General features: G+C 42.1%; 1 protein-coding gene across 1 annotated transcript in view; it reads left to right on the top strand.

Annotated features, from left to right (window-relative positions):
* PCCB (propionyl-CoA carboxylase subunit beta) overlaps positions 1-12,744 on the top strand; it is a 45,508-nt gene extending 32,764 nt beyond the window's left edge. Inside the window, exons 10-15 of the mRNA XM_069727958.1 lie at positions 373-496; positions 2,593-2,700; positions 3,451-3,551; positions 4,821-4,919; positions 7,092-7,191; positions 11,816-12,744. Coding sequence (XP_069584059.1) covers positions 373-496; positions 2,593-2,700; positions 3,451-3,551; positions 4,821-4,919; positions 7,092-7,191; positions 11,816-11,937 — 654 coding nt within the window. The 3' untranslated portion in view covers positions 11,938-12,744. The remainder of the gene's footprint in view (positions 1-372; positions 497-2,592; positions 2,701-3,450; positions 3,552-4,820; positions 4,920-7,091; positions 7,192-11,815) is intronic.
* Positions 12,745-13,242: the final 498 nt, after the last annotated feature.

Here is a 13,242-nt window from a genome sequence, read left to right as displayed (position 1 = left end):
TTTTTGCATTATGCGAGTGTGAAATTTGTGTGCAACTATTCCCCCATACCCCTATTCATGGTGTTTTGATAATAAAATTTACACTTTTATATTAAGAAAGACCATAGTAACATCTTTTCTGTAAAAATGGTTACAAGAAGAGAGAGGGTGGGCTGAGGAGGTAGTGTGGGATTCGTGGATGGTAAGTGTGCAGTTAGTGGGGTGTAAGGAGATCCAGGAAGGGGTCACGTCTGTGAAGCAAAGGGCTGAGAGGATTTGTAATGGGGAGGGAATGGACGAATGCATAGAAGTTATTGAGCATAAAGAAATATTAAAGAAACACTATTTCATAAGAAATCATTATGTTGTACTTTTATGATTTCTGTTTCTTAGATTGTTGATGAGCGAGATTTCTTTGAGATTATGCCTAACTATGCCAAGAATATTGTGGTGGGCTTTGCCAGAATGAATGGAAGGACGGTTGGAATTGTTGGGAACCAGCCAAAAGTTGCATCAGGTACTGGACCTAAAAATAAACTAGACGTTAAGAATCTAAAAAGAATGTGTCGTCCGAATATGACCTATTGCTTAAAGGGAACCTGTCACCAGTTTTTTATCATCCCATGTGACTGGACCGGCCTCCTTTAACCCCTTACCGACATCGGACGTAATAGTACGCCGATGTTGTTATCCCTCCCTTTGATGTGGGCTCCGGCGGTAAGCCCGCATCTTTTCCGGGACATGTCAGCAGTTTTGAACAGCGGTTCGTCGGCATGACAACAAGAGATCTCCTGGAGACCTCTATGGTTGTCAGTGCCGGATTGCTATGAGCACCACCCTGTGGTCGGCGTTCATAGCAAGTCAGTAATTCAGTTACATAAAGGCAAACTGATCATCGCCTGTATGTAGCAGAGCCGATCGGGTTATGGCAGCTTCTAGTTTCCCATGGAGATTATTGAAGCATGGCAAAAAGTAAAAAAAAATAAATAAAAGTTCAAATCACCCCCCTTTTGCCACATTTAAAATAAAACAATAAAAAAAAATCAAACATACACATATTTGGTATCGTCACAATCAGAATCGCCCGTATCTATCAATAAAAAAAGGATTAACCTGATTGCTAAACGGCTCAGCGAGAAAGTCAAAACGCCATAATTGCGGGTTTTGGTTTGTTTTTTTTTGGTCGCCGTGATATTTAATTAAAATGCAATAACTGACAATCAAAAGACCATTTTGGAGCAAATACGTTATCATTAAAAATGTCAGCACGACACACAAAAAATAAGCCCTCACCAACCCGAGATCATGAAAAATGGAGACGCTACGGGTATCGGAAAATGGCGCAATTTTTTTATTTATTTTTTTTTAATCAAAGTTTGGATTTTTTTTCACCACTTAGATAAAAAAGAACCTAAACATATTTGGTGTCTATGAACTCGTAATGACCTGGAGAATCACAATGGCACGTCAGTTTTAGCATTTAGTGAACATAGTAAAAAAGCCAAACAAAAAACGAGTGCGGGATTGCACTTTTTTTTGCAATTTCACCGCACTTGGAATTTTTTTCCGGTTTTCTTGTACACAACATGGTAAAACCAATTGTGTCGTTGAAAAGTACAACTCATACCGCAAAAAACAAGCCCTCACATGACCATATTGACGGGAAAAAAAAGTTATGGCTCTGGGGAGGAGAGGAGTGAAAAGCCAATATGCAAAACCGAAAAAAGCTCCGGTCATGAAGGGGTTAAATACAGTGCAAGACCAAGTCAAATGGTATTTTTGCTGTTACTGAGGGAGTCAGGAGGTAATGTAATTATTTGTGAAATGCCTAACGGCAAAAAATTTGGTGGCATTTGTGAAATGCTAACAAACTGGTGACAGGTTCCCGTTAACCTCTTATAAACATGTGATGTTCTGGTACGTCATATGCCCATCAAGAAGGGGATAAATCATGTTTAAAAAGTAACCATGGTTTTAATTTATTTCATGAATCAATAGTACACATGATAGAAACTTTGTGATGTATCTCATCAGAGAAATCGGCTTCTTTCTCTGTTAGGACTGGTCGTTCAGTCCCAAAATTCTCATTTCGCAGGTAAAATCTGTTGTTGGTGTAGACAGATTGTTACTTTAGGGGATAGCAGTTTTTTACGCATAAGATTTTAGGAAGAGGAGAGAGGCGGTAGAAGTAGATGTTTTCTTTTATTGATGTTAAAAAAATTAAAAAAAATAATCCTTTCCTCATCTTAGCCTAAAATGAATACTAGACGTTGAGTCTTCCACCATGCTACATTCTGGGCTGGTTTTTGTAGGGTTTCTCTGGTTGATATCAGCATCTACCAGTGGCTTGGTATATTGAATAACAAATGCAGTGACTCTGGGGCACTTTCCTGCATCCAGTGCAGGCCACTCCATGTTCTGCGTATACACCAGAAGAGAAATGTCGCCACTTAGGAACTGGGGCCTCGGGGCCATATGACTGGCTGTAGCGGTCCCGGTCCGGTGACTTCAGCAGCGCGTGACAACGTCGGTCTGTTACATTTGTGTTGTAGGTTTTGCTTTACCTTTCCTGTGTAAGAACCTAACTGTATTCCCATGTTGTCTATCACGCAGGCTGCTTGGACATAAATTCATCAGTGAAAGGAGCTCGCTTTGTCAGGTTTTGTGATGCCTTCAATATCCCCATCATCACTTTTGTCGATGTACCAGGGTTTTTGCCAGGTAATTGTAGCTTTACTTGAAGGGTGTTCATTTACGTTCGATATTTTGACACCTGTCTCCTCCAATATCCACATACAGATATGTCCTTTGTTACTTTTCTGCACAAACTCCAATATTTCCTGATATTAAATTGAATACATCATGGCAACATGCTATCAAAGCCGTCATCAGACAGAAGTCCACATCACATGTTCTGGGCGGCGACATGTAGCATGGGCATCTCTCAGAATTGTGATAGTATTATTATTAGCATAAAAGGTAAAGTGTATAGGCACATTTTATACAATCTACACTGGTACCAATGTCTGTTGTTGGCGGTGCAGCCAATCTGTGTGCTCAGCATCTTGTGCCGTCAATTCTGGCCAAGCCGCTAGTCTGAGGTCGATAACTGGTGTTGGCTGCATTGCTGTCGATGTGACATCAGAGGTACGGACAATAACAGACACCAGGAGCAGTGGTGGAGACTCTGCTCCGGACCCAGGGAGGGTGAGTAAAGCACAGTTTGTTTTTTAAACACACTGTGGCTATTAAAATTGGGGGAAATGGGTTTTGGAAAACCTCTTTAAGACTGTGACAAAGTGCGGATGTCCGTTATTTTGGGACCTTGCTTCTCACCAGATATGTGGCACGTAGACGTACGGCTGTGTTTGGTAACTTTTAGGAGCTTCCTATAGCTGGTGATGTGGTTATGATCCTATGTTTTGTAAAGAGGTGAAAACCTAAAGCTGTACATTTTTTGTCATTTTTCAGGCACTGCTCAGGAATATGGAGGCATTATCAGACATGGGGCAAAACTTCTGTTTGCCTTTGCAGAGGCTACTGTTCCCAAGATCACCATTATTACCAGAAAGGTAAGATCAGAAGGTGTCTAGGATGATCTATTGGGGCAGATTTACTAATCATGTGGGATGGATAGGCTGATACTTAGACTTTACAGCTTTAAATATGTACCAAACTTATACTGGCTCTTGCTGCATGATGAGATTGAGACACTTCTTCTCTGAATTTATACCCCTGGATGTTGTACTATTTGCACCAAAATTTGCTGCACCTCTTTGCAGCTGACTGAAAAGCAGCAAGATTAAAGAAGCCTCCTCCTCCCATCATAGTTTTTATCCTCTTAATATATTTCAATCATCATATTATTTGGCACTGTGTACTTACAATTGCTCATTTTGCCCTTCTACCCAGCTGATTTCTTCTCTTTTCTATTAGGTTTATGGCCTCTCGTGATTAAACAGTGACTAGCTGAATCCTTCTAAGCTCTATGTAGAAACAGGAGGTCAATTTTATCTGCACAAGTCATGAGTCACTGCATACATGGAAGATATATATCTTTGTACAGTGTTAGCCAGTAAATAGAAAAATATTTAGATTTGAGAGTTCAGTGGTCGATACCCTATTAATGGCTTACTGAAAAGATGGTAACGACAGCTTGCAATTTGTTACCATCTTTTCAGTTAGCCATTAAAAGGGTATCGACCACTGAACTCTCAAATCTAAATAGGAGTCGCTGCAAAAGTCAATGGTGGATGGAGGGCCCTGGGCAGCCCGATGCTCTGCATTAGTCACAATCTAGTAACTTCTTTGCCCCTGCTTCTCTGAGATTCAGATGCTCACGCTGAATGGTGGAAGAAGGAGCCCACAGCTCCCTGTTCCTCCATGTTAATCAGTAGTAATGTGCGTCTTGACAATGCAGATGACATAGAGACGCTGGATAAGGGAGTGCTGTTTCAGGGACAGCCTAAGGGCCAGGTGAGGCCTGTGGGCCATATTATGTCCAGGTCTGGTCTAGATGAACAGCAGGTGCATTCACACTTGTCACTTTCTAGTGAACAAACCTTTTTAGGAACTCTCGTGTCCCGCTAATCATCCAGTGTAAACAGTCTGCCAATCACCTGAATAACAATTATTTGCCAGCTGGCATGATTTCTAAGTTTAAGCAGGACCAGCAATGCCAAGAATGATAGTCTTTGCTCTAAAGGGACTGTTAGATAACCGATGGCCGTCGTTACGGCTGTGGGTCATGCAGTATAAACAAATCTTTACTCTTCTGTTGAAGATCCAGCATTTGCCTTGATCCTGTGTTGTGCTAACTTCTACCTATCGGGTGATTTCAGGCTTATGGTGGTGCCTATGACGTAATGAGCTCAAAGCATCTTCGAGGTGATGTTAACTATGCCTGGCCAACTGCAGAAGTCGCTGTTATGGGAGCAAAGGTAGGACCTAAACCCAATGTATCCTCTTCCAGATGTCCCCAACAGTCTGAAGGCTGCTTCATGTGCGGAAATAACCCCACCCCAGTGCTTTGTAGGAACTGCTCTGCAAAGTTGTTTTCTCTGATGAAGCCCCATTCAGACTCTTGGGGACGTCTACAAGAATAAATGTCGGGAGAAGAACAGGTGAGCGCTGCCATGAGTCTTGTGTCATTACAACAGAAATGCAACCTGAGACCATTCATTTGTGAGGGCTTTTTATCCATGGAAGGGGCTCACTGAACAACTCCCCAAATCTCAATCCCATTGAGAACCTGTGGTCAATCCTCAAAAAGCAGTGGACAAACAAAAACATCGAGCACTGATTAGACAAGACTGGGCGGCCATCAGTCCGGGATTGGACTAAATGCTGATACTCAGCTGCCAGGGCGAAGGGCATAAGTTTTGAAAAATCAGGGTCAACACTGTGAATATTGAGAATTTATGCAAACCTGATGTATTTGTGAATAAAAATTTTTAAAAACTTTATGTAATGTTTATAATTGTACATTGGTAACCATAGGAACATCTGACTAAACATTGAAAAGCTATGAAGCAACAAACTGTGAAAACAAAGATTTGTCTGTTTCAAAACTTTTGACTGTATGTAGCAAAGCTGACTATAGTGAGCTGTATCAGCCCGCATGTGCGCTAACGGTGAGCGAGTGCTCTAGTGGGCAGTCAAAATAATAATAAAAAAATTCAACTAACACCTTCCTGACATTTGCAGTATGTATACATCATGGTTGGGAAGTACTTTTATAAAACTGTCACAAAAGATACCCCTTCAGTGAGCACCATAAACAAATTAAAAAAAACTATGTAAAAAAACAATGCTTTTTTTTATCATGCTGCCGAACAAAAAAAGAGGAATAAAACGAAAAAAAAAGACGAATGTAAATACAGATGGTACTGCTGAAAACTGCAAAAAAACAAGCCACCCTATTGCTCCATCCGCAGGAAAATAAAGTTCTAGCGCTCAGAATAAAACAATACAAAAATAATTATTTTTTTCTATAAAAAGTTTTTGTGTAAAAGCAACAAAACCTAAATAATATAAACGTGGGGTCGCTGTAATCATAGTGACTTGAAGAACAAATTTGTTTTATCAATTTTACCACACGCGGAACTGCATTAAAAAAAATATATGTATATTCCTGAATTGTTGGCTTTTGTTCATTCTGTCTCCCAAAAATCGGAATGATAGCGTGAGCCCGCAGCTGTAACCGCAGGTAAAAAAGTTTACTTCTGGGCACCGGTGTCAGCTGATGGGACTACTACTCCCATCAGCCTACGCCTGCGGCCGCTAATAACAGCGAGGGCGGATGGCAACTGATGGGTGTATTCATCAGCCTGCGCTCTAAATAAATAATTTTATTTAAAAAAAAATGTTGTGGGATCCCCTGTATTTTTTGATAACCAGCCAGGCAAAACTGACAGCTGCAACCCTCAGCTGTCAGCTTTAGCAAGGCTGGTTAGCAAGTATAGAGAGGGCCCCGCTTTTCTTTTTTTTTTAAATTATTTAAAGCTAAAACAGACAGCTGGGGGCTGATGTTCTGAGGCTGATAAGGGGCCATGGATATTGCCACCCCCACCCCAGCCTACAAATAACAGCCTGTAGCTGCCCCACAAAAGGCACATCTAACAGATGTGCCATTTCTGTTACTTTGCCCGACTCTTCCCATGTGGCGGTGGCAAGTGTGGTTCATATTTGTGGAATTGATGTCACCTTTGTATTGTCCGGCAGCATCAAGACCAAGGCTTTTCTTTTTTTTTTTTTTTTTTTTTTTTTACTTTATTTAAAAATAACAAACTGGTATACTCACCCAACGCCCACTCCACTGAAGCCATTGTCTCCTGTAAAAGCACAGAACATAAAAAAATAACCATATACCTCACCTGTCCATTGTTCTCTCCCACGCTGTAATCCATGTCTGGGATAAATAGTTTTCAACCTTTACGGTGCCAAGATGCGACTGGTGGGGGGGGAAAAAAACATTTTCAAGGAGATTTACGTCAGAAAACTGGCAAAAGCTCCTTGATGAATCTGGGCCAAATTCCTGGTTTTAATATTTTTTGTATCAAAACAAATGTAATAGATTTTATAGTATGAAATCATGGTGATGTCTTTTGCAGGGAGCTGTTCAAATCATATTCAGAGGAAAACAGAATCAGGCAGAAGCAGAGGCCGAATATGTGGATAAATTTGCTAACCCTTTCCCTGCTGCCGTTCGAGGTAAGACCCCATACACCTCCCTGTTCAGATTCCTTCAAGTATTGATGTGAGGATTGTATAATGTACCACCTGCAGTGACAGTGTAGGGCCGGGTTCACATGTGCATAAAACATGGCCGCTGCTCAGACCGTAGTACTCTGCCCAACCACCAGGCACTTAGCTCTGCTTAGGAGGCCCAGCAGTTGTCCGAGGTTCACAGTTCTGTGAAGTCAGCCTTCAGTTTTCGGAAAGTTTACTGATTCTAAAAAAAAAAAAAAAAAAATCCAGGCAAAACATTGTCCAGATCCAACACTTCTGTAGAGGGGGCATCATACAGGTGAGAGCAGTGCGGCTGTTTCAAAGTTTATTTTTAATAAAACCTAAAAACGTATAACTTCTGAGAGCGCCATGTAGGGATAGATCAGGGGTGTCAAACTGCATTCCTCGAGGGCTGCAAACAGGTCATGTTTTCAGGATTTCCTTGTACTGCACAGGTGATAATTTAATCACCAACTCATTATTTGTGTAGGTGATTAAATTATCACCTGTGCAGTACAAGGAAATCCTGAAAACATGACTTGGTTGCAGCCCTCTAGGAATGCAGTTTGACACCACTGGGACAGATGATTGCAATGTTGATAATTTTTTCCAAACAAATCATTAAAGGGAACCTGTCAGCAGGATTGAGCTCAGTAACCTACAGTGTCATGTTGGCGCCCGTTATATTGATTACAATGATGGGTGATGAAATCTGTCTTGTGGTTGTTGTGAAATCTATATTGTAGTTTTCAGTTAATGAGATTCTGGTGGTCCAGGGCAGCCTGTGGAGGGCTGTATGTGGTGCTCTGGCCTCATCTTCATCATTGTGGCTTAAATGACAGGTCACTCAACCATCAGTGACTAACCCCCTATTTTAAATGTTGCAGTAAATATTGTGGTCTTTGAAAAAAAAAAAAAAAAAAAAAATTACCTCCAGCAAAATGGCAGCGGTGCAGAAGCATCGCTGACGCAATGCTAAAGGCAGCAGATGGGACAGTTACACACTTTAGGGTGCTCATCTTCCCATGCATGTTAATGTGGCTCATCTCGGAGAGAACTAAAGGATCGGCCACATCCAATCCTTACTACCCCTAACAGCCACTTGTCTGGGGAATGGTTGTGTGAAGAATGTTCACTTGAGCAAGAAGATCCGTGTTTTTCCTATTTCATTTTTAAGTCCCTGCTATAGGAGTTATAACTGCTGTTTGATTGCTTGTTCTATAATGGCTTGCGAAAATATTCACCCCCTTGGATTTTTACCTATTTTGTTACATTGCAGCCTGTGTTTTAAATATTTTTGTAGTCTGGTTTATGCGTGATGGTGAGAAAAATATGGGCACAAATTATATCTATGAGATAAAATGCATACAAACTGGCATGTGCATATGTATTCAGCCCCTAAAAATATCTGTTGCAAGCAATTCCCTTCGTAAATCACCTGCTTTGTGAAAGAAAGTCTGCGAGTATGCAATGTAAGTGTCACATGTCTGTCCGTATATACACTTTACCTTTTCTGAAAAGCCACAGAGGCTGCAACACCATTAGTAAGAGGCACCAGTAACCAAACACCATGAAGACCAAGGAGATCTCCAAACAAGTCAGGGACAAAGTTGTTGAGAAGTACAAGTCAGGGTTGGGTTTAAAAAATAAATAAAATAAAAATTATCCCAATCTCTGCTGATCTCCCCATCAAATATATTATCAAATGGAAAGAACATGGTACCACAACATGCCTGAGATGAAAGAGCCTCCCACCAAAATGCTCAGCCTGGGCAAGGAGGGCATTAATCAGAGAGGCAGCACAGAGACCAAAGGTAACCCTGAAGAAGTTGCAGTTACCAAGCTTAGACTGGAGTATCTGTCCATACGACCTCAATAAGTCATACTCCATAGAGGTGACCTTCGTTGAAGAGTGGGCAAAAAATACTTTACTTAAACACAAAAACTGTAAGGATCACTTTGATATTTCCAAAAGATGTGGGAGTCTTTCTGTATGGAGGAGGAAGGTCAGATGAGACCAAAATTGAACTTTTTAAAAAGACCAGCTGGTGCTTTAAAGTAAAGCTACTCAAGACTGACAAGGGAATCCCTATTTACCATGGCATAGGCATAAAGGCATATGAATAAGGGTATCGTGTTGGTAATGTTACCTGCTCAGCACCGTAGAGGAGATGAAGGCTAGTGCCAAGGGGTCATACACGTATTTAGAGACAGCTGGCTGCGCTCGCCCGACGAGCGCCGTTTCGCAAACTGCTTCTTCCGGGGGCACCAGCTGGTCTTTTTACTTGAATATCCCATCTTGTATTATATTGGCTGCTGTCAGGTCTGCTAAATCTTGGTTACTTTGCACTATTTATGGGAAAATATAGTCTAATAGTTAAAATAATAACCTAGCAACAACACTTTTTTCCGTGCACTTTAAACCCTTACTTCTAATCTTAAGGTCTGTGGATCAAGTGTATTGCTTATGTTCACCGCATTGGAGGGGAATCTATTCATACATTTTATATATATATATATATATATATATATATATATATATATATTTATATTAATAATTCCACTATTTTTGTTCCTGGCTCCTCTCTCCCCCTATCATTTGGAGGTCCCATTTATGTCTTTTTTATTGTAAAAAAAAAAATTTAATAATTGTATTAATAAATATTAATTTTAAACTTACCGTATATACTCGAGTATAAGCCGAGATTTTCAGCCCAAATTTTTGGGCTGAAAGTGCCCCTCTCGGCTTATGCTCGAGTCAAGGTGGGTGGCAGGGTCGGCGGGTGAGGGCGCTGAGGCATACTTACCTGTTTCCAGCGATCCTGACGCTCCCCCTGCCGTCCCACGGTCTTCGGTGCTGCAGTTCTTCCACTATTCAGCGGTCACGTGGGACCGCTCATTAGAGAAATGAATAAGTGGCTCCACCTCCCATAGGGGTGGAGCCGCCTATTCATTTCTCTAATTAGCGGTGCCGGTGACCGCTGATAGAGGAAGAGGCTGCGGCACTGAAGACAGCTGTGCGGGAGAAGGAGCCGGACGCCAGGAGCAGGTAAGTATCGCATATTTACATGTCCCCATTCCATCTTCCCGGCGCCGCTCCATCTTCCCGGCGTCTATCTGCACTGACTGTGCAGGTCAGAGGGCGCGATGACGAATATAGTGTGCGCGGCGCCCTCTGCCTGATCAGTCAAAGCGGAGAGACGCCGGGACCGGACGCTGGGAGCTGCAAGCAAGAGAGGTGAGTATGGCGTTTTTTTTTTTATTGCAGCAGCAGCAATGGCACAGTGGAGCATCTATGGGGAAATATGAACGGTGCAGAGCACTATATGGGGCACAGCTATGGAGAAATATGAACGGTGCAGAGCACTATATGGCACAGCTATGGGGAAATATGAACGGTGCAGAGCACTATATGGGGCACAGCTATGGGGAAATATGAACGGTGCAGAGCACTATATGGGGCACAGCTATGGGGAAATATGAACGGTGCAGAGCACTATATGGGGCACAGCTATGGGGAAATATGATCGGTGCAGAGCACTATGTGGCACAGCTATGGGGAAATATGAACGCTGCAGAGCACTATATGGCACAGCTATGGGGAAATATGAACGGTGCAGAGCACTATATGGCACAGCTATGGGGAAATATGAACGGTGCAGAGCACTATATGGTACAGCTATGGGGCAATAATGAACGGTGCAGAGCACTATATGGCACAGCTATGGGGCAAGAATGATCTACTTTTATTTTTGAAATTCACCGGTAGCTGCTGCATTTTCCACCCTAGGCTTATACTCGAGTCAATAAGTTTTCCCAGTTTTTTGTGGCAAAATTAGGGGGGTCGGCTTATACTCGAGTATATACGGTAATATAATTGTTTATTTACTTCTTATCCTCGTTTTGATATATTCCTCAGAGGATTATGTCTATTAAACGTTCTTTATATGAACTGATGCAAACTCTCAAAAAAAAAAAAACACCAGTGGCGTTCCAGGTTGTGAGGTAGCAAGACATGAGAAAATGGCAACAGGGGTTGGGGGGCAAATACATTCATAAGTCACTGTATATACTGCAATACCACAGAATGGCAGTATATAATATAAATGATGACCTCCAGTAAAGACAAGCCTATCCCTGGGCTGTACAGGAGTACTAAGGTGTCAGCCATTGGTATTTATCGATCACCCAAAATGATGCGACACCCGAATCGCTCGCCTTTGTTCGCTGCTGTCAGATATTGAAAGTAGATTTTATAGGTTAGATGGCAAACAAAGTTGATATCAGTCGCTGCTGTCAGAGGCAGATGTAGTCTGTATAACATAATCATCATCTGCCATGTGTGATGGACTGAGGGTAATATTCTCTTCTATGCCATCTACTGGCTCCCCTGGACCTGCACTTGGGGTGACTGTCTCTGGGGTAAATCATGGTGACCCTTGAATGCGTAACTCTGTTATGAAAGAAAATCCCATATTTTACCGTGGACGTTGTGCACCGCGGGGTGAATGGAGTCTGGCTGCACTCCATTCTGGGTATTGAAATTAAAAGGGAGCATTGAGTTTGTCTAAACCCGACTGATTTTTATTTTTTTTTTCCCCCTCAGGGTTTGTTGATGACATCATTCAGCCGTCTACTACTCGGATGCGCCTCTGTCGTGACCTGGACGTACTCGCAAGCAAACGTCAAGTGAATCCATGGAAGAAGCATGCAAATATTCCTCTATGAGGCAGCACGAGTCACCATCGTATACATTCCTGTCTGGAAACTAAAAGCTCAAGGACATTGGTTTGTGTCAAACTGAGTGGCAAACAATACAATCTGGGGACTTCTGACCCAGCTCCCGCTACAATGAGGCTTTACAACGAGGGATAAATCGTTAGAAATGTGATTTCCTTCAAGAGGTTTTCAAGAATTATGCAAAGTTGATCCTAAAGTTAAGTGTTCCTAAGTGAAGAAATACCCGTTACTTACCAGTTTGGTGGACTCCGCCGACACCAGAAGTGCCACCTCATCCATCAGTAACATGATCACTGCAGCCAATCACTGGCCTCAGCTGTGATGGCATGTACAGCCGTGACCACTAAGGCCAGTGATCGGTGGATGTGGATATCATTTCCTGTAGCATCAGGTGATACATGGGGTAAGTGATGAGCTTGGATAACGTGTTATCAGAGTGAGTACCTTGGGTGTGCTTGAATAATATGTTCAGGTCCCTGCGGCCGCATGTTTTGTGGCTGTTAGCGGCGACACATGCGGGAATTGCCTAACGGCCTCAAAACATGCAGTGTTATCAAACACCCGTGCACTTTCACTCATCACTAGTAAGTAAAGGTTTATATCAACTTTTTTTACATTCTCTATTTTAGGGCCAATGTTGTATAATCCAAAGAAACTATTAACGTTTTTTTTTAATTCTATTATCATGGCTTTTATCAGTCCACAACTGTGATCTACGTCAATTGTATACATGGCCTCTTATGGTGTCGCCTCTCCCGACATGTCCCTTGTATTAAATATTGTATTCCTCATTGATTACCAATTCTTCATCATCTTTTCTTTAAGCCTCCGCCGTTCCTCTGGGAAATATATGAATACACCAACAACTGCGTGTTACATCTTTTGCCAGTACAATGTCTCGCATACTTTGAAGGTTCTTACACATCTACTATTTTGATGCAATTTTTGTAGTCAATGTCTGGATTGGAACATCAAGAAAAGCCAGACTGCCTCACAATGGTATCCTGATGCCAGCACCAGTATATGGAAAGTCTGTGTATAGAGACACATCCCTCTGACAAGAGGGTTAAAGCCAGCCATACATATTAGATGGCTGTCGGCAAAAGATGCTACTGCTGATCATTCAACTGTCGGCCATCTATGCTGACATTCCCATACACAGGAGCACTCGATCAGCTGAGACTCCCGTGTTCTCTATATGAAAGCCGCATCGGCGACTCGACGGCAAGAGAACATGGTCAGTCTAAAATCAGACATAGCTATTAACGTCTCTCCCAACCACCAGTCGGCCGG

Source organism: Ranitomeya imitator, chromosome 5 (assembly GCF_032444005.1).
Source record: "Ranitomeya imitator isolate aRanImi1 chromosome 5, aRanImi1.pri, whole genome shotgun sequence".
In the NCBI taxonomy this organism is placed as follows: Eukaryota; Metazoa; Chordata; class Amphibia; order Anura; family Dendrobatidae; genus Ranitomeya; species Ranitomeya imitator.
This window is presented reverse-complemented; position numbering and strand designations above follow the sequence as displayed.